Source organism: Pelophylax lessonae, assembly GCF_965119305.1.
Source record: "Pelophylax lessonae genome assembly, chromosome: 1".
Classification (NCBI taxonomy): domain Eukaryota; kingdom Metazoa; phylum Chordata; class Amphibia; order Anura; family Ranidae; genus Pelophylax; species Pelophylax lessonae.
In genome coordinates, this window is record NC_138768.1 from 841,602,092 (window position 1) to 841,624,538 (window position 22,447).

The 22,447-nt window shown below is 47.3% G+C and overlaps 1 protein-coding gene across 1 annotated transcript in view; it reads right to left on the reverse strand.

The window, feature by feature from the left end:
- ATRN (attractin) overlaps window positions 1-21,993 on the reverse strand; it is a 444,499-nt gene extending 422,506 nt beyond the window's left edge. Inside the window, exon 1 of the mRNA XM_082258667.1 lies at window positions 21,743-21,993. Coding sequence (XP_082114793.1) covers window positions 21,743-21,918 — 176 coding nt within the window. The 5' untranslated portion in view covers window positions 21,919-21,993. The remainder of the gene's footprint in view (window positions 1-21,742) is intronic.
- Window positions 21,994-22,447: the final 454 nt, after the last annotated feature.

Here is a 22,447-nt window from a genome sequence, read left to right on the forward strand (position 1 = left end):
TATTAAGATCCCCATAAATGAATATCCAAAAAATTGTCCAATAAACAAAGGTGTATCTTCAATCCAAATAAAGATGATTCAAAAGGTGCATTCGTGCAAATAAAATGGTGTGACTTAATTCCTCCACCTGGTGCCACTTCTAGGTGCTCTAAATTCTCACCTCAAATAAAGGAATAAAACGCCTGTGTTTATATGCCTTTTCTCTAGCGTGGTTTCTTATGGCTCCTGGGACCTTCCTAGGGGATCCTGTGTGTATTCCCGATCGTTGGTGTATCTCTGGGGCTCCTTACTTGGGACTCCTTATGATGCGGGCTCTTTGTTTAATACCACCACCTCAGTGGCTCATTAAATAAAAAGGGCCATCATGGTGCAGTATTATAAACACTTTTTATTCAAAATAAAGTATTGCACTTACAATTATCTTGCTTGTTTTCAGCGTAAAATCAGCCTGAACAGCGCTATGGGCACACCGTCCCGTCCGACACTTCCGTTTTTTTGGGTACCTCCTACGCGTTGCGTCACAGAATCACGTGACTTCCTCAGGGAAGGGTACACTTTGTGTACAGATTCCGTAACAAATATGGTGGTGCGTTACCACGCCTTGTGGTGCACCGCAACACAAATGTGTTGACAAGGTGCATTAGGGTGCCATTAAAGCTGAAGTTATTTCTACCACACAGCACCATGGACATAACACAGTTGTAATGAAGCGTGTCCCATGTCCTGCATAGTGTAGAAATCATCTCCCTATATCAGCGATGCAGACTGGGATAATATCAGCCTCTGCCAGTTAAAAAAGAGTTGCACCTCTCACCTGCCCCTCCCGTCTTCCTCTTCTATTCATAGATCTCAGTATTGTTTCCCAGAAGGCAAAGTATCTGGGAGTACGGGCAAATGAGTGACATGATTCACCTCCTTCAATCACAGAATAATTAGCATTCTCAGCCAAATAGTGCCTTCATCCGATCAAACGCAGGCACTCTTTGAGGGTTTCTTGATGGCTTCCAAGAGAGACTGCTCCATCCGCGCAGATTTAAAGTCTGTATGTGTATGACTGTGTACACACGTCCTGTCCTGGGGTAACAATGCTGCTCATACATGGACATAGAAAGTTGGCATCCTAAGGGCTCATTCAGACGGGCGTTGAGACCAGTGTTACATGCTGAGCTACTTTTTACCACAGGTGCTTTGAACAGTGGCGCAGTTCTGCTGTCAGAATACAAGAGAGTAGTGAGTTGAAAACTAATTTTCTCCGGGTCTCATACACTGCTCAAAAAAAAATTAAAGGAACACTTTGAAAACACATCAGATCTCAATGGGGAAAAATATCATGCTGGATATCTGTACGGATATGGATTGGGTAAGGTGTTAGGAACTAAAGGATGCCACAACGTTTGATGGAAATTAAATCCATCAACCTACAGAGGGCTGAACTCAAGACACCCCCAAAAATCAAAGTGAAAAAATGATGCAGCAGGCTGGTCCATTTAGCTGAAATTTCATTGAAGCAACTCAAAATGGTACTCAGTAGTTTGTATGGCCCCCATGTGTTTGTATGCATGTCTGACAACGTCTGGTAATGATCCTAATGAGACTACAGATGGTGTCCTGGGGTATTTCCTCCCAGATCTGGACCAGGGCATTACTGAGCTCCTGAACAGACTGAGGTGCGACCTGGCAGCATCGGATGGAGCAAAACAATGTCCCAGAGATGTTCTATTGGATTTAGGTCAGGCAAGTGAGGGGGGCCATTTAATATTAATAATGCCTTCATCCTCCAGGAACTGGCTGCATACTCTCGAGGCTGAGGCTGGGCATCGTCATGCACCAGGAGGAACCCAGGACTCACTGCACCAGCGTAGGGTCTGACAATGGGTCCAAGGATTTCATCCCGATACCAAATGACTAGAAAAAGGAATTCCCCTAGGGGTGGGATTTTTAAGGCACTGATTAGAAAAATTCAGTATAAGTAACAAAAAGTTTTTAGAAAAATACAATTTATTGAAAGAAAATTACAATAAGTTAAAAAATGGCAAGCTGTATACAATACATCAGATCACACGACAGAGAATAACCACTAGGACCCCAGGATGAGAACCCAACGCGTTTCAAAGTCACAAATATAACTCCTTCAGGGGTAACCTTGGATAGCGGTATAATCTGTTGTGTTGATTTAGGATTGCGAGCCTGCCAGCATAACATTAAAAACAGGTTATCAGAATGATCAGACCATTAGCCAAGGAATGCGGATCATGGATATCAAAGGAGGATCTTTGTTGGAGATGATCCATAAAAGAGATCTTAATGGAATGTGCTATCCAGCCGATGGCTGGTTGGGAACAGCTGGAACCCAAGAGTTGGAGGCTCTTGTGGGTATTCAGTAGCTCCAGAGACACAGATAAGAAAAGATCATCCTCTTCCTGGCAGGTGAGCAGCTTGCCATTTTTTAAGTTATTGTAATTTTCTTTCAATAAATTGTATTTTTCTAAAAACTTTGTTACTTATACTGAATTTTTCTAATCAGTGCCTTAAAAATCCCACCCTAGGGGAATTCCTTTTTGTAGTCTATACTCGGGATGTGGCACTTCTAGGAGTAATTCAACATGAGCATACATTATGCAATACCGAATGACAGCCAGGGTGCCATTGTCTAGCCTGTAGAGGTCTGTGCGTCCCTCCATGGATATGCCTCCCCAGACCATCACTGACTCACCACCAAACCGATTATGCTGAACGATGTTACAAGCAGCATAACATTCTCCGCGGCTTCTCCAGACCTTTTCTCATCTGTCACATGTGCTCAGGGGGTACCTGCTCTCATCTGTGAAAAGCACAGGGTGCCAGTGGCGGGCCTGCAAATTCTGGTGTTCAATGGCACATGCCAATCAAGCTCCACTGTGCTGGGCAGTGAGCACAGGGTCTACTAGAGGACATTAGGCCACCATCATGAAGTCTGTTTCTGAATGTCTGGTCAGAGACATTCACACCAATGGCCTGCTGGAGGTCATTTTTGTAGGGCTCTGGCAGGGCTCATCCTGTTCCTCCTTGCACAAAGGAGCAGATACCAGTCCTTCTGATGGGTTAAGGACCTTCCATGGCCCTGTCCAGCTCTCCTAAAGTAACTGCCTGTCTCCTGGAATCTCCTCCATGCGCTTGAGACTTGCTGTGTCTCCCAGCACAACCTTCTGGCAATGGGACGTATTGATGTGCCATCCTGGAGGAGTTGGGCTGCCTGTGCAACCTCTATAGAGTCCAGGTATCGCCTCATAGAACCAGTAGTGACACTGACCCTAGCCAAATTCAAACCTAGTGAAGGTCAGAAAAAAATTAGTAGGGAAAAATAAATTTCAGTGGCCTCCACATGTAAAACCATTCCTGATTTGGGAGTGGTCTCTTTGTTGCCCATCTAGTGCACCTGTTGGTAATTTAACACCAAAGCAGCTGAAACTGATTAACAACCCCCTCCGCTACTTAACTGACCAGGTCAATACCCCAGTAGTTTAATTGACTTAATGTTGTACTTTGATTAAAAAGTGTTTTTTTTTTTGTTTTTGGTTTTTTTTTTTAGCACCAGTGCCCCCAGAGAAAGCGGCTTGCTAATGGGGGCACTGGCAGAAGAGGGAAAGCCAGGAGCACCGGCGAGGGACCTAAAAACAGGAGGATCAGAGCTGCTCTGTGCAAAACCATTACAGAGAGCAGGTAAGTATAATATGTTTGTTTTTGATTTTTTATGCATCCTTAATGACGCTTTAAAAAAAAAAAAAAAATTTAAAAACACAGGAGGTGTGCACAGGACAGCTTCGTTTTTGACACAATGAAAGAGTACTTTTCTGCACGTCACAAACCGATATAGGATGCTTTTTATGATTTAGCAAACCAAAAGCCAGAAAGAAAAAAAAAAAAAAAAGAATTTCACTGCGTTGGTATACAATTTTGAAAACTCTTAGAGCCGGGTTCACATACAGGCGACCCGACCTGACAGAGCGACATGCACGGACTTCATATCATTGAAGTCAATGCAGGTCGCCCCAAAGTAGTACAGGACCCTTTTTCTAAGTCGGAGCGACTTGTGTCGCTCCTATTAGAACGGGTCCTGTGCTAATCTATGGCAGGCGACCCACCGCGACTTGTCAGGCGACCAGGTCGCCTGACAAGTCGCCCAGTGTGAACCGGCTCTAACGGAAACCAGCAGCAAGTACAGATGTGAAAATCGCACCAAAAGTGATTTCTAAGCAAATCATACTTCCCATACAACCTGAAAACACATTTTAGCCTCTTTAACCTATTCCCGACCACCTGCCGCCGCTCTACTGCGGAAGGGCGGCTCTCCTGCGCAAACTGACATAGACCTACTTCGATCGGCCGCCTGCAGCTAAGGGCCCCCCCACTCGACAGCGGGGATTCTGATGCACGGGGCAGGCGGCTCCGATTGCCGCCTGACACCCGCAATCGTTCCCCGCTGAGAGAGAAGAACGGTCAGCTGTTGTAAACACAGCTGACCGTTCTTCTCTCTGGAATGATCACAAGAGTGCCTGTGATCCTTCTATATAGGATCACATGTCTCTATGATCATCTCACAAGCCACGCCCCCCCCACAGTTAGAAACACTCCCCTAGGCTTACATTTAACTCCTTGATCATCCACAGTGTTAACCCCTTCCCTGTCAGTGTCATTATTACAGTAACAGTGCATATTTATAGTACTGATTACTGTAGTAATGTCACTGGTCCCCCCAAAAGTGTCAAAAATGGCAGTTAGGGGTCTGATCTGTCCGCCGCAATGTCGCAGTCATGAAAAAAATAAAATAAAAAAAGGACATAAATCTTTCCTGTAGTTAGTAGGCACGATAACCTTTACGCAAACCAATCAAAATACACCTATTATATTATTATAATTATATTTTTTAATTATATAATATATTATTATAATTAGGGATGCACCGAAATGAAAATTTTGGGCTGAAACCAAAAATGCAGGATGCCCTTGGCCGAAAACCAAAACCGAAAATGACTTTTTCCCCCAAATAATTTTAAATTAGATAGAACAGGGGCATACACCAAAAACAGGCAGCGACATACACCTGTCGCTGCCACCCTGTCACAGTATATGTACTGTGACGGGTTAGCAAGAGGTTAAATTATCAATGGTATTTGTATTATGCAGCATGAGGTGGTTAATGTATTGTCACTGCTGCATTAGTGACCGACCAGTGGAAGTTAATTAACCCCTTTGTGCTGCATTAGTGTAACCAGTATCAGTGTTAATGGCCGAAATTTCGGTGCATCCCTAATTATAATTATATTTTTTTTACCAAAAATATGTAGCAGAAAACAAATTGGCCTAAAATGTTAAAAAAAAAAAACTTTATTTTTTTTAAGAACGTTATATAGCAGAAAGAGAAAAATATTTTTTTTTTTCTCAGAATTGTCACTTTTTTTATTTATAGCGTAAAAAAAAAAAAAAAATTGCAGAGGTGATCAAATACCAATAAAAGAAAGCTCTATTTGTGGGGAAAAAAAGGACGTCAAATTTTATTTGGGTACAGCGTCGCACGACCGAGCAATTGTCCATTAAAGGAACGCAGTGCCAAATCGCAAAAAAATGGCCTGGTCATTATGGGGGAAAACCTTCCGGTCCACAAGGTGTTAAAGATAAGCGATGTGAGAACACCAACCTTGACAAGGTGTTTCTTTCAGCGGACAACACCTGCGGTTAATTCCCTGTGCGTCAAACTCTCTGTTATGTAAAGAGGTTGTTGACACCTTTATCTTTATAATATACCATTCACAACGCTTCCTCAAAGCCAATTCCCCATAAGGAAAATCCAGAAAAGGGATTTCAGATAAATGAGGCGCACACGCCAATGCAAAGCTACAAGTAAAAGAATTTTATACAGAAATTGAGGCTAAAGACGCCACCATCTAGAGTCAATATTTACAGGAAACTAATGCCTCGTTTCCACTGAGCGGATCGGTTCGGGTCGGTTCGGTACGGTACGCTATTTTGGGTGTTTCCATTATGAAAGTGGCCCATACAACCGAACCAAACCGCACCATTCCTGGTCCTGCTTCAGATGTAGGGCCATAGGAAATGGTACGGTACGGTTAGGGCGGAGCTACTGGCGTCACACGATAGATTCCACTGATTGGCGGACAGGGAAACTCCAATGCTCACGTCAAATGAAAGCGCAAAACAAACACCTCATTTGGTGTAAACCCTGCATGGTCCCTGGTGGCCCGACTTGCAGTGGAAACGCTCACCTGAATAGACCGGACCATTCTAACCCTTCCAAACTGTACCGAACTGAACCGTTCCGCTCAGTGGAAACGAGGCATAGGTTCACACTGAGGGCGGGTTTGAAATTGTGCGATTTGACAGACATCTGTGCGGCTTCATGCACAGATGTCTATTATAATTGCACCTCCGAAGTCGCCAAAATCGGGAATCGGTGCATTGATTCGGACGGTGCCATTGCCGGCAATAGGTTCCGATTTGGCATGCGATTTGACATGTCACTTAATGTGAACGTGGGCTTAGGGTAGCTTCACACTGCCCTGCTGTGCTTTTGCTAAAGCGCAGCTAAGCCGGATTGGCTGCTCTTTTCCACAGACTTACATAGTTACATAGTTACATAGTAGGTGAGGTTGAATAAAGACAATAGTCCATCCAGTTCAACCTGTGTAGGTGTGTGTGGCTGTAATCATCTCACATAGCCCTGAATGTTCTGATCCTTGAGATGCAAGTCTAAAGAGTCTTTTGAAAGCCACCACACTACCCACAGAAACCACCTCTTGTGGTAGAGAATTCCACACTCTTGTAGCCCTAACAGTAAAGAATCCCCCACGTTGCCTGAGGTTAAAACGCTTCTCCTCTAATCGCATTGTATGCCCTCGAGTCCTCATGCAATCCCTTCGAATGAACAGCTTTTTTCTAAGCTGAGATCCCCATTGAGATATTTATAAATTGCTATCATGTCCCCCCTCAGACGTCTCTTCTCCAGGGAGAATAAATCGAGAGATTGCAGATGCTCTTCATAATTAAAAGGTCCTCCAATCCCCTAATCAGTTTAGTTGCCCTTCTCTGGACTCTCTCCAGCTCCAACACATCCCTCCTGAGGACTGGCGACCAGAACTGGACAGAATACTCCAGATGCGGTCGGACCAGAGTTTTATAAAGTGGAAGGATTATAGTCTTATCTCTGGAATTCTATGAGGTACTGCGGTTTCAGAAAACTCCTGCATGCTGCATATTTGCCGTGCTTTCAGAAACTGCACCAAAACCGCCGGACACCATAGAAGTCTATGGGAAAGATCAGCTAATTAGCAGATTAGCTGCACTTTGCCCAAAGCAGGGGAGAGGGAAGGCCTCTTGCACATGGGGCCGTCTAACTACAGTGCATCTCTCCCAGTTTTAAAGGATAAGTTCAACTTTAAAAAATAAAATAAATAAATGCACATATTTTTGCAGGATAAAAAAAAAAAAAAAAATCTGCATCATTCATTTTTTTTTTATAACACTGCAGCCGGTAAAGCATTGCACCCGAAATCAGCAGATCACCGGTGCAATGCTAGGACCCTGCAGACTCTCTGGAGAGGAGTTACTAAAACTGGATAGTGCAAAATCTGGTGCAGCTATGCATGGTAGCCAATCAGCAGGGCCGGCCTTTGGGGTGTGCGAGCTGTGCGGCCGCACAGGGCACCATGGGCGCCGTGCGGCCATCACAGCTCGCAGAAGATCAGGCCGCACAGCGGGAGGTAAGCGGCGACCGCGGCCTGGACAGGGTTAACACAGGCCGCGGCCCGCCGCTTACCTCCCGCTGTGCGGCTGTGCCTCGGTCTACTACTCACACACAGCTCAACCACAGAGACACCGCCGCTGACTGATCCCTCCTCCTCCTCTGCAGGGACACCAGAGGAGAGAGATTGTCAGCTCCTCCCACCCCGCCGCGCCCACACTCCCCGGGGGTGTGTGGGCGGGAAAGAAGCTGCAGACAGCGTGAGGTAAGTGAGGTCTCTCTCCTGCAATAATGTAAGGGGGGTCTCTGATGTGAGGGGGGGCTTTGTGTGGGGGGTCTGATGTGAAGTGGGCTCGCTGATTTAAGGGGGGCTCTCTGATGTGAGAGGGGCTCTGATGAAAGCGGGGGGCCTCTGATGTAAGGGGGACGGGGCTCTGATGTAAGTGGGGTTTTGTGTGGGAGAGTCTCTGATGTGAGGGGGCGTCTCTGATGTGAGGGGGGCATCTGATTTAAGGGGGGCTCTGTGGGGGTCTCTAATGTAGGCGGGGCTCTGTGAGGGTCTCTGATGTAAGGGGGGCCAAGTTATTAGTTATCATAAAAAAGAAAAAAGTCAAATAAAGTGCAAAAAAGGTACAAGAAAATGACCACCCCTTTTACCTGAACTGACCCCTGCCTGTTATTGACCACCTCTTCTACCTGAACTGACCCCTGCCTGTTATTCACCACCTCTTCTACCTGAACTGACCCCTGCCTGTTATTGACCACCTCTTTTACCTGAACTGACCCCTGCCTGTTATTGACCACCTCTTACCTAAACTGACCCCTGCCTGTTATTGACCACCTCTTACCTAAACTGACCCCTGCCTGTTATAGATCACCTTTTTACCTGAACTAACCCCTGCTGCCTAACTGACCACTGTCTATTAACCACATGCCGACTGCCTAACAACGATTTACGTCGGCAGTCAGCCCCTCACAGGCAAAGCGACGTAGGTCTACGTCCCTAGCCTGTGAGGCTCTAGGGAGCCAGCGCTGCCGGAGGCGCGCTCCCGCTCACTCACGGACCCCCACGCACGTGTGCCTGGCGGACCCAAAAAAAAAAAACGCAGATCGCCGCCATCACTCGTTAAAAAAAAAAAAAAAAAAAATGACAAAAATCTTTCCCTTTGTTAGTAAACAATAACTTTTGCGCAAACCAATCAAAATACGCTTTTTGCAATTTTTTTTACCAAAACATATGTAGCATTTTGATTTTTACATTTTTTGGGGGGGGAATTTCATATAAAATAAATGTGAAAAACTATTGTTATTTTTGCAAAATTGATGCTCTTTTCTTGTTTATAGCACATAAAAAAAAAAAAAAAATCGCACAGGTCACCAAATACCACCAAAAGAAAGCTCTGTTTGTGGGAAAAAAAGGACGTCAAATTTGTTTAGGTACAGCGTCGCATGACCGCGCAATTGTCCGTTAAAGTAAAGCAGTGCTGAATCGCAAAATAGGCCCTGATCAGGAAGGGGTAAAATCTTCCGGGGCTTAAGTGGTTAATGATTGCTCCTCCTACTTCCTGATTGCACCGTCCCTTTATTGAACACACTTCCCGCCTGCTGCCTGATATTGACCACACCTTCTGCCTGAACCGACCCTGTTCTCAATGACCACACTCCCTGCCTGCTACCTGACCTCTGCCTGATACTGACCACACCCCCTGCCTGCACTAACCTATGAAATTTGACCACACCTCCTGCCTGATACTGACAGCCTCTCCTGCCTGCCACCTGAACCGACCCCTGCCTGATATTGAGCACACCTCTGGCTTGCCTTCTGAAACAGTAGATTAAGTGGGGATATGATCAACATGTATAAATACATAAGGGGTCCATATATTGGAATTGGTGTTGAGTTGTTCACTTTAAGGTCATCACAGAGGACAAGGGGGCACTCTTTATGTCTAGAGGAAAACAGATTTCGTCTCCAAATACAGAAAGGTTTCTTCACTGTAAGAGCTGTGAAAATGTGGAATGGACTCCCTCCAGAGGTGGTTCTGGCCAGCTATCTAGATTGCTTTAAAAAGGGCCTGGATTCTTTCCTGGGTGTACTTGTGGGTACTAATGTTTATAGGTAAAGTTAATCCAGGGAATATATGATCGCCTCTCGGAGATCAGGAAGGAATTTTTTTCCCCTGCTGTAGCAAATTGGATGATGCTTTGCTGGGTTTTTTTTTCGCCTTCCTCTGGATCAACTGCAGGTATAGGATTGTATATATGGGATTGTATGGTTGGGTTTTCATTACTGTTTTTTGTTTTTTTATTGGTTGAGCTGGATGGACTTGTGTCTTTTTTCAATCTGACTATATAACATCTGTCAGGTATTCATCACTCCTCCCTAATGCCTTAACCGTCCCTACTTTTTATTCACCAGACTTCCTCCCTAATGCCTGAGCTGACCCCAGCCTGTTTTTGACCACAACTCTGCTGCCTGGACCAAACTCATGCTGTTAACTGATATCTCCAGCCTGCTGCCTGAATTGACCTCACTGCAAGACGATGCACCCGATGCACCCGGTGAGGCACTAATCTTCACCATCCTCTGCAGACACCAGACCACAGCATTGCCTAAATCCTGGGAGCAACCAACTACTGCCAGACCAGCTTGCCTTAAGTGAACATGGCTGCTGTAGGTGAAGCCATGCTAGCCAGCTATTGTTTTTTTGGCCATCTGCACAAAGGGAACAAAAAGTAGCCCATTTTAAATGGGTCCTAGTGAAAGCAAAAGCAAAACATTTCTAGTTCATTCCTAGGCACACATTATGAATGACCTGAGGGTGTTATTAGAAAAAAACTCACTTACTGCGTTACAGGAATGTGCCAGTCACAGCAAACTTTCCTTTAAATAAACTTTAGAAAAATAAATGACATGACATGTGTGCCCACAATAAACACATAATTTCCCTTTTAAATTAGTATGTACAATGTAAGATTCCACGTCCCCACCATACATTGCTTATTTCGGTAGTGCCTCTGATGTCAACACCATGCCTGGGAAATCAATGCCAAGTATAGGCAAGTCTTCCCAGCTAGCAGGGCTGCCACAGTGCCCCCACACAGAGAAGGAGCAGCAATTTATTTAGGTTATAAAGAGCAAAAAAAAAAAAGTGTGAGAAGGATAAATAGTGCTTTGCCAGGAAAAGCACAACAAACTTCTACATCTAGAAATCACATTAGAAGCAGACATCTCAGCTCAGGCCTACGGCCAGAGGTGTAACTAGAACCTTCAGGGCCCCGGTGCAAGAAACCATGAAGGGCCCCCCGGACCCCATGGCCAGGGCTCTTCCCTTCAAGCCTGGGGCTCTTCCCCAGGGGAGCACACAGGGGCCCAGAGACAGCACAAGTGAACTGGATAGGAGGAGTGGCGGGGGCAGCATACAGAGGAACCAATCTCCTCCATTTTCCTCCTGCAGCTACAGGAGGAAAAAGGAGGACAGTGATTTCTCTACATGCTACCCCGCCACCCCTCCTATCCAGGTGTACAGGGGATGGAAAAAAATCCAGGGTGTCTGGGATATGGAAAAAAGTTTTTTACAAATTGACCATGAGACATTAGTATTTACAAGAGACCTTGTGGGTTCTTTTACTTGAAGGATGTAATACTTGACATTGACCACTAGATGTCCTCAGTGTTTTGTCAAGTACGTCCTCAAGATCATGTGAGCAGCGTCAGGTTATATAATCATGTTGGTGACTGATAGGCTCCACCCCCGCTGACGAAGTCCCGGTGGACGTAACGTACGTACGGGAGGTTGAGCCGCATCCGTCTGACGTCACCCGCTGCTGCTGCTGTTCCGACTTCCGAGCGTGTGTGGCTGGCTGCCGGCATGCACAGCCCACGACGCTGAAGTCTTATCGATGTGCACCTGTACTGATGTGCCTGTGTTTATCGTTTACCATGTAAGTGCTTATTATATTTATTAAAGGAAGTTTAGTACTGGCAGTCTGCACTTAGAGGTTTTCTTCTTTCATTTATACCTCGGAATGTCTGCATTTGGGGAATCCGATCTGTGAGTCCTATCTGGTCCTTAGTTATCAAGGAGTGTATACGAATGTACCTGAAGCCTGCTTATTGATGTGGATTGACACTGCGATTTTTGACCTCTGGTAACACAGTGGTCGAATCATGAGGTGAGGGCATCAGTGTGCTTTATGGTGGAGGGAGATCACTGTGTGGAATCGTTGTCTCCTATATCCTCTTTCAACACAGATTGGACCTAAGGAACTGTCTCTTTCATCTTTTTGGGACTCTTTATTTCTTATGCCATTATTTACAGGATTTGCGCTGCATCATTTTGTCTGTTATATCTCTCTGGGATTTTTTGCTGTGTGTCCTGGGTCGGTGTTCAGCTGGCATCTCCATCTAGTTTAGCTACACTTACCTGTCTGCGCTGATTGTTTTTTCATTTACAGGTGTACAGGGGAGCCGCACAGACCCCCTGGAGCATGAGGCCCAGTTGCAATTGCAACCCCTGTAGTTACGCCCCTGCCTAAGGCCCTGTTCACACCTGAGCGTATTTCAGCTCATAAAACGCTCATCTCTGAAGTCTCAAAACGCCCAACAAGCAAAATCCCATTCATTTCAATGGCCCCTGTTCACATATGAGCGTTTTGTCTCCAGAAGAAAAAAACGCCTGAAGCTCAAAAAAAGTACATGAGCTTCTCTTTAAGCTGATGGCAAGCATTTTTGTTGAATGTCAATGCCTTTCTCCAAACACCTGCAAAACGACGCCTGAAAAAAAAGCCCAAAACAAACGCCTGAAAAAAAAAAAAAAAAAAAGCCCAAAACAACGCCTGAAAAAAAAGCCCAAAACAACGCCTGAAAAAAAAAGCCCAAAACAACGCCTGAAAAAAAAGCCCAAAACAACGCCTGAAAAAAAAGCCCAAAACAACGCCTGAAAAAAAAGCCCAAAACAACACCTGAAAAAAAAGCCCAAAACAACGCCTGAAAAAAAAATGCCCAAAACAACGCCTGAAAAAAAAATGCCCAAAACAACGCCTGAAAAAAAGCCCCAAGAAAAACGGCTAAAAACGATATGCTCAGGTGTGAATGGAGCCATAATCATAAAACTTCATCCACCAGGAACATGTACTAGTACTGGGAAAGCACAACCTGCATCATAGAAGCAACAATTGTTAAAGAAATAGAAAACTTACAATGCATACAAACAGCATAGATGGTAAACAATGTAGCCACACAGAAGACAAGCCACAAAGACAAGCAGTGTCCAATACCAACCACCATCTGATTAATCGCAGAACAGTGATAAATAATCCGATTACACAAGGACACCTCGCCATCACTGGGGGAAAATAATGTGGCCAGCAATGAAATGCATATAAATATTGTTATCAGATAGAGAATGTAACCGCTACCAAACATTAGAGTTGTCAGAAAAGGAAGCACTCAATAGAGAGACGGGGAAAGGGAAGTGTCTGCTGTCTATGGACTCCAGCAGGTTCCAGCTGTCATTTATTTTATAGCAGATTATAGAAGGAAGCAATGTGAAAGGCTGGAATGTGGAAAAGTGACGCTTTTTAGCTAAAAGCTAAAAGAAAAAAAAAAAAAAAAAAAAAAAAGGAGAAGTGGTAAGATCTTCCAAATGAAAACATGAATACTATTCACACACCATAAGAAGAGCTGTACGGCGGTGTGATCACATTGTCTATACTCAGCTTCTTCTACACACCAGAGTCTCACTTTTATTCTTCTATACAAATAGGTGATATATAGAGGACTCCCATCTTCTCTGTACACAGAAAATACTATATACATAAACACATACTACAACAACGTCCTACACAATATAACACATGCTTTCCATACTGTGCATATATGGGGTAAAGGAAGACATGAGGCGTATATATGGACATATACAGGGGGCAGGTAGAGGAGGGGTATATACACAAATATTGGGTACAGGGAATAGTGTGGAGGGGGGGGGGTATATACACATATACAGGGGGCAGGTAGAGGTGAGGGGTATAAACACACATATTCGGTACAGGGTATAGTGGGGGGGGGGTTTATACACATATACAGGGGGCAGTTAGAGGTAAGGAGGGTGTATACAGATATATTGGGTACAGGTAGAGGTGAGGGGGGTGTATACACATATATTTAGTAGAGGTGAGGGGGGTTTATATACATATATTGGGTACAGGGAATAGTGGGGGGGGGTATATACACATATACAGGGGGCAGGTAGAGGTGAGTGGGGTGTATATACATATATTGGGTACAGGTAGAGCTGAGGGGGGTGTATACACATATATTGAGTACAGGCAGAGGTGAGAAGGGGTGTATACACATATACTGAGTACAGGTAGAGGTGAATATGGTGGGGGGGGGGGGGGGTGTATACACATATTGGGTACAGGTAGAGGTGAAGGGGGGTGTATACACATACTGAGTACAGGTAGAGGTGAATATGGTGGGGGTGGGGGGGTGTATACACATATTGGGTACAGGTAGAGGTGAAGGGGGGGGGGGGGGGTGTATACACATATACTGAGTACAGGTAGAGGTGAATATGGTGGGGGTGGGGGGGGTGTATACACATATCAGGTACAGGTAGAGGTGAAGGGGGGGGTGTATACACATATCAGGTACAGGTAGAGGTGAAGGAGGGGGGGTGTATACACATATCAGGTACAGGTAGAGGTGAAGGGGGGGGTGTATACACATATCAGGTACAGGTAGAGGTGAAGGGGGGGGTGTATACACATATCAGGTACAGGTAGAGGTGAAGGGGGGGGTGTATACACATATCAGGTACAGGTAGAGGTGAAGGGGGGGTGTATACACATATCAGGTACAGGTAGAGGTGAAGGGGGGGTGTATACACATATCAGGTACAGGTAGAGGTGAAGGGGGGGTGTATACACATATCGGGTACAGGTAGAGGTAAGGGGGGTGTATACACATATATGGGGTACAGGAGTAAGCAAGGGGTATATAAACACATATATTGGGTGCAGGGAGGGCTGGGTGTGTATATAAACATACATAGGGTACAGTGAGAGGTGTATATACACATATATGGGCTACAGGGAGAGATGATGTCTGTATGCAATTATATATGAAAGTGTATATACAGATATAAGAGATTATATATATATATATATACACACACATATACACACACACACACACACACATACATACACACACAGATATGATGGAGTATTTACAGATGTGGGGGCGTATATACACATATTAGGGGGTATATATACAGATGTTGGGGGGGTATACAAACAGATGTGAGGGGTGTACATACAGATATATGAAAGATGGGGTGTATATACAGAATTGTGGGGTGAGGGGTGTGGAGTGTAAATACAGATATGGGGGGTCTACGGTATATCACAAAAATAAGTACACCCCTCACATTTTATTCTATCTTTTCATGTGACAACACTGAAGAAATTACACTTTGCTACAATGTAAAGTAGTGAGTGTACAGCTTGTATAACAGTGTAAATTTGCTGTCCCCTCAAAATAACTCAACACACAGCCATTAATGTCTAAACTGCTGGCAACAAAAGTGAGTACACCCCTAAGTGAAAATCTCCAAATTGGGCCCAAAGCGTCAATATTTTGTGTGGCCACCATTATTTTCCAGTACTGCCTTAACCCTCTTGGGTATGGAGTTCACCAGAGATTCACAGGTTGCCACTGGAGTCCTCTTCCACTCCTCCATGATGACATCACAGAGCTGGTGGATGTTAGAGACCTTGCGCTCCTCCACCTTCTGTTTGAGGATGCCCCACAGATGGTCAATAGGGTTTAGGTCTGGAGACATGCTTGGCCAGTCCATCACCTTTACCTTCAGCTTCTTCAGCAAGGCAGTGGTCATCTTGGAGGTGTGTTTCGGGTTGTTATATTGGAATATTGCCCTGTGGCCCAGTCTCCGAAGGTAGGGGATCATGCTCTGCTTCAGTATATCACAGTACATGTTGGCATTCATGGTTCCCTCAATGAACTGTAGCTCCCCAGTGCCGGCAGCACTCATGCAGCCCCAGACTATGACACTCCCACCACCATGCTTGACTGTAGGCAAGACACACTTGTCTTTGTACTCCTCACCTGGTTGCCGCTACACACACTTGACACCATCTGAACCAAATACATTTATCTTGGTCTCATCAGACCACAGGACATGGTTCCAGTAATTCATGTCCTTAGTCTGCTTGCGAGGCCTGTTCTGAGTGGACCCTGTCCTGTTAAACTGCTGTATGGTCTTGGCCACCACGCTGCAGCTCAGTTTCAGGGTCTTGGCAATCTTCTTATAGCCTAGGCCATCTTTATATAGAGCAATAATTCTTTTTTTCAGATCCTCAGAGAGTTCTTTGCCATGAGGGGCCATGTTGAACTTCCAGTGACCAGTATGAGAGAGTGAGAGCGATAACACCAAATTTATCACACCTGCTCCCCATTCACACCTGAGACCTTGTAACACTAACGAGTCACATGACACTGGGGAGGAAAAATGGCTAATTGGGCCCAATTTGAACATTTTCACTTAGGGGTGTACTCACTTTTGTTGCCAGCAGTTTAGACATTAATGGCTGTGTGTTGAGTTATTTTGAGGGGACAGCAAATTTACACTGCAATACAATCTGTACACTCACTACTTTACATTGTAGCAAAGTGTCATTTCTTCAGTGTTGTCACATGAAAATATATAAATATGTACAGAAATGTGAGGGGTGTACTCACTTTTGTGAGATACTGTATATACAGATATGGGGGGTATATACAGATATGAGAAGGGTGAAAATACAGCAGTGGGGGGTGGGGTGTACATACAGATATGAGGGGTGTATATACAGAAGTGAGGGGGGGGGATATCCAGATTTGAGTTGTGGGTGGGTTGTATATACAGAAGTGGGGGGTGGGGTGTATATACAGTAATGGGGAGCATATATACAGATGTGGGGGGTGTAGGGTGTATATACAGATGTGGGGGGTGTAGGGTGTATATACAGCTATGGGGGTGGTGTGGATATACAGAAGTGGGGGGGGGGGGGAGTGTGGATATACAGAAGTGGGGGGGGGGGGGGGGAGTGTGGATATACAGAAGTGGGGGTGTATATGGATATACAGAAGTGGGTGTGTATATGGATATACAGAAGTGGGGGGGGGGGGGGGGGGAGTGTGGATATACAGAAGTAGGGGGAGTGTGGATATACAGAAGTAGGTGGGGGGGGGGGAGTGTGGATATACAGAAGTGGGGGTGTATATACAGATATGGGGGGCGTGTGGATATACAGATATGGGGGGAGTGTGGATATACAGAAGTGGGGGTGTATATACAGATATGGGGGGCGTGTGGATATACAGATATGGGGGGAGTGTGGATATACAGAAGTGGAGGGTATATAATCAGATATGGGGGAAGTGTATATATACAAAGGTGGGGGGAGTGTGGATATACAGAAGTGGGGGTGTATATACAGATATGGGGGGGGAGTGTGGATATACAGAAGTGTGGGGGGGGGGGTGTGGATATACAGAAGTGGGGGGGGGGGGGGGGAGTGTGGATATACAGAAGTAGGGGGGGGGGGGGGAGTGTGGATATACAGAAGTGGGGGTGTATATACAGATATGGGGGGGGAGTGTGGATATACAGAAGTGTGGGGGGGGGGGGGGAGTGTGGATATACAGAAGTGGGGGGGGGGGGGAGTGTGGATATACAGAAGTGGGGGTGTATATACAGATATGGGGGGGGAGTGTGGATATACAGAAGTGGGGGGGGGGGGGAGTGTGGATATACAGAAGTAGGGGGTGTATATACAGATATGGGGGGAGTGTGGATATACAGAAGTGGGGGGGGGTGTGGATATACAGAAGTGGGGGGGGGGTGTGGATATACAGAAGTGGGGGGGGGGGGGAGTGTGGATATACAGATATGGGGGGAGTGTGGATATACAGAAGTGGGGGTGTATATACAGATATGGGGGGGGGGGGGAGTGTGGATATACAGAAGTGGGGGGGGGGGGGAGTGTGGATATACAGAAGTGGGGGGGGAGTGTGGATATACAGAAGTGGGGGGGGGGGGGGAGTGTGGATATACAGAAGTGGGGGGGGGGGGGGGGAGTGTGGATATACAGAGGTGGGGGTGTATATACAGATATGGGGGGAGTGTATATATACAAAGGTGGGGGGGAGTGTGGATATACAGAAGTGGGGGGGGGGGGGAGTGTGGATATACAGAAGTGGGGGGGGGGGGGGGGGAGTGTGGATATACAGAAGTGGGGGGGGGGGGGGAGTGTGGATATACAGAAGTGGGGGTGTATATACAGATATGGGGGGAGTGTGGATATACAGAAGTGGGTGTGTATATGGATATACAGAAGTGGGGGGGGGGGGAGTGTGGATATACAGAAGTAGGGGGAGTGTGGATATACAGAAGTAGGTGGGGGGGGGGGGGGAGTGTGGATATACAGAAGTGGGGGTGTATATACAGATATGGGGGGCGTGTGGATATACAGATATGGGGGGAGTGTGGATATACAGAAGTGGAGGGTATATAATCAGATATGGGGGAAGTGTATATATACAAAGGTGGGGGGAGTGTGGATATACAGAAGTGGGGGTGTATATACAGATATGGGGGGGGAGTGTGGATATACAGAAGTGTGGGGGGGGGGGTGTGGATATACAGAAGTGGGGGGGGGGGGGGGGAGTGTGGATATACAGAAGTAGGGGGGGGGGGGGAGTGTGGATATACAGAAGTGGGGGTGTATATACAGATATGGGGGGGGAGTGTGGATATACAGAAGTGGGGGGGGGGGGGGGGAGTGTGGATATACAGAAGTGGGGGGGGGGGGGGAGTGTGGATATACAGAAGTGGGGGTGTATATACAGATATGGGGGGGGAGTGTGGATATACAGAAGTGGGGGGGGGGGGGGAGTGTGGATATACAGAAGTAGGGGGTGTATATACAGATATGGGGGGAGTGTGGATATACAGAAGTGGGGGGGGGGTGTGGATATACAGAAGTGGGGGGGGGTGTGGATATACAGAAGTGGGGGGGGGGGGAGTGTGGATATACAGAAGTGGGGGTGTATATACAGATATGGGGGGGGGGGGGGGAGTGTGGATATACAGAAGTGGGGGGGGGGGGAGTGTGGATATACAGAAGTGGGGGGGGAGTGTGGATATACAGAAGTGGGGGGGGGGGGGAGTGTGGATATACAGAAGTGGGGGGGGGGGGGGAGTGTGGATATACAGAGGTGGGGGTGTATATACAGATATGGGGGGAGTGTATATATACAAAGGTGGGGGGGAGTGTGGATATACAGAAGTGGGGGGGGGGGGGGGGAGTGTGGATATACAGAAGTGGGGGGGGGGGGGGAGTGTGGTTATACAGAAGTGGGGGGGGGGAGTGTGGATATACAGAAGTGGGGGTGTATATACAGATATGGGGGGAGTGTGGATATACAGAAGTGGGGGTGTATATACAGATATGGGGGGAGTGTGGATATACAGAAGTGGGGGTGTATATACAGATATGGGGGGGGAGTGTGGATATACAGAAGTGGGGGGGGGGGGGGAGTGTGGATATACAGAAGTAGGGGGTGTATATACAGATATGGGGGGGGAGTGTGGATATACAGAAGTGGGGGGGGTGTGGATATACAGAAGTGGGGGGGGGTGTGGATATACAGAAGTGGGGGGGGAGTGTGGATATACAGATATGGGGGGAGTGTGGATATACAGATATGGGGGGAGTGTGGATATACAGAAGTGGGGGTGTATATACAGATATGGGGGGGGGGGGGGAGTGTGGATATACAGAAATGGGGGGGGGGAGTGTGGATATACAGAAGTGGGGGTGTATATACAGATATGGGGGGGAGTGTGGATATACAGAAGTGGGGGTGTATATACAGATATGGGGGGAGTGTGGATATACAGAAGTGGGGGGGGGGTGTGTATATACAGATATGGGGGGAGTGTGGATATACAGAAGTGGGGGGGGGGGGAGTGGGGATATACAGAAGTAGGGGGTGTATATACAGATATGGGGGGAGTGTGGATATACAGATATGGGGGGTGTATATACAGATATGGGGGGGGAGTGTGGATATACAGATATGGGGGGAGTGTGGATATACAGAAGTGGGGGTGTATATACAGATATGGGGGGAGTGTGGATATACAGATATGGGGGGAGTGTGGATATACAGAAGTGGGGGTGTATATACAGATATGGGGGGGGAGTGTGGATATACAGAAGTGGGGAGTGTATATACAGATATGGGGGGAGTGTGGATATACAGAAGTGGGGGTGTATATACAGATATGGGGGGAGTGTGGATATACAGATATGGGGGGTGTATATACAGATATGGGGGGGGGAGTGTGGATATACAGAAGTGGGGAGTGTATATACAGATATGGGGGGAGTGTGGATATACAGAAGTGGGGGGGGGGGAGAGTGTGGATATACAGAAGTAGGGGGTGTATATACAGATATGGGGGGAGTGTGGATATACAGAAGTGGGGGTGTATATACAGATATGGGGGGAGTGTGGATATACAGAAGTGGGGGGGGGGGTGTGGATATACAGAAATGGGGGGGGGGGAGTGTGGATATACAGAAATGGGGGGGGGGGGAGTGGGATATACAGAAGTGGGGGGGGGGGGGGGGAGTGTGGATATACAGAAGTGGGGGGGGGGGGAGTGTGGATATACAGAAATGGGGGGGGGGGGGGGAGTGTGGATATACAGAAATGGGGGGGGGGGGTGGGATATACAGAAGTGGAGGTGTATATACAGATATGGGGGGGAGTGTGGATATACAGAAGTGGGGGGGGAGTGTGGATATACAGAAGTGGGGGGGGGGAGTGTGGATATACAGAAGTGGGGGGGGGGGGAGTGTGGATATACAGAAGTGGGGGGGGGGGGAGTGTGGATATACAGAAGTGGGGGGGGGGGGGAGTGTGGATATACAGAAGTGGGGGGGGGGGGGAGTGTGGATATACAGAAGTGGGGGGGGGGGGGGAGTGTGGATATACAGAAGTGGGGGGGGTGTGGATATACAGAAGTGGGGGGGGAGTGTGGATATACAGAAGTGGGGGGGGGGGGGGAGTGTGGATATACAGAAGTGGGGGGGGGGGGAGTGTGGATATACAGAAGTGGGGGGGGGGGGAGTGTGGATATACAGAAGTGGGGGGGGGGGAGTGTGGATATACAGAAGTGGGGGGGGGGGGAGTGTGGATATACAGAAGTGGGGGGGGGGGGAGTGTGGATATACAGAAGTGGGGGGGGGGGGGGGAGTGTGGATATACAGAAGTGGGGGGGGTGTGGATATACAGAAGTGGGGGGAGTGTGGATATACAGAAGTGGGGGGAGTGTGGATATACAGATATGGGGGGGGGGTGTATATACAGCAGTGGGGGTGGGAGTGTGGATATACAGAAGTGGGGGTGGATATACAGATATGGGGGGAGTGTGGATATACAGAAGTGGGGGGGGGGGTGTGGATATACAGAAGTGGGGGTGGATATACAGATATGGGGGGGGGGGTGTATATACAGCAGTGGGGGTGGGAGTGTGTATATACAGAGGGGGGGTGTGAATATACAGATATGGGGGGAGTGTGGATATACAGAAGTGGGGGGGGGGTGTGGATATACAGAAGTGGGGGTGGATATACAGATATGGGGGGGGGGTGTATATACAGCAGTGGGGGTGGGAGTGTGAATATACAGATATGGGGGGGGGTGTATATACAGCAGTGGGGGTGGGAGTGTGTATATACAGGGGGGGGGGTGTGAATATACAGATATGGGGGGGGGTGTATATACAGAAGTGGGGGGGGTGGGAGTGTGGATATACAGAGGGGGGGTGTGTGAATATACAGATATGGGGGGGTTGTAGATACAGAATTGGGGGGGGGGGGTGGGGAGTAGACAGACATAGACACGTATAGGGGCTCCGGACTCACATGAAGCGGCCCCCGCAATGCTGGCAGTGCTCTCCGGTCCAGCCCGGCTCACACACACACTGCCCGGTGCTCGGCTGGCACACTCCGTTCACACACTGCTTGTCACACTCCTTCCCCGCCACCAGCAGGAACAGCCGCAGCAGAAGGAGTCCGGCGGCCGGCGGCAGCAGCAGCATGTCTCCCCGGGGTCGGCTCTCTCCTCCGCTCCGATGTCGTCACCGTACAGTGCCAGGCCTGACCAGATGAGAGAGGAGGGGAGGTTTTGCCGCGTCACGTGATCCGTGCGTTCCACGCTGGGCGAGACTAATGCCGGGGATAGAGGGAGGAACAGCAGACACCTCCCCCTGCGGGATGAGTTGTGTGGACTGGACCGCGCTGGGGGCTGATCTCCATGGAGACGACACAGGAACCCAGACAGTGATAGAAAGGGAGACAACCAATCACAGACCCAGGAGAGCTCAAACACATAAAATACAGACAAGGAGGAGGAGAAGAGGATAGTCCTTCAAATATCCAACACATGAGAGGATAGTCCTTCAAACGTCCAACAAAGGAGAGGATAGTCCTTCAAATATCAAACACAGGAGAGGATAGTCCCTTAAATATTTAACACAGAACAGGATAGCCCATCAAATATCTGACACAGAAGAAAATAGCCCTTCTTATATCCAACACATGAGAGGATAGCCTGCCAATTATCCAACA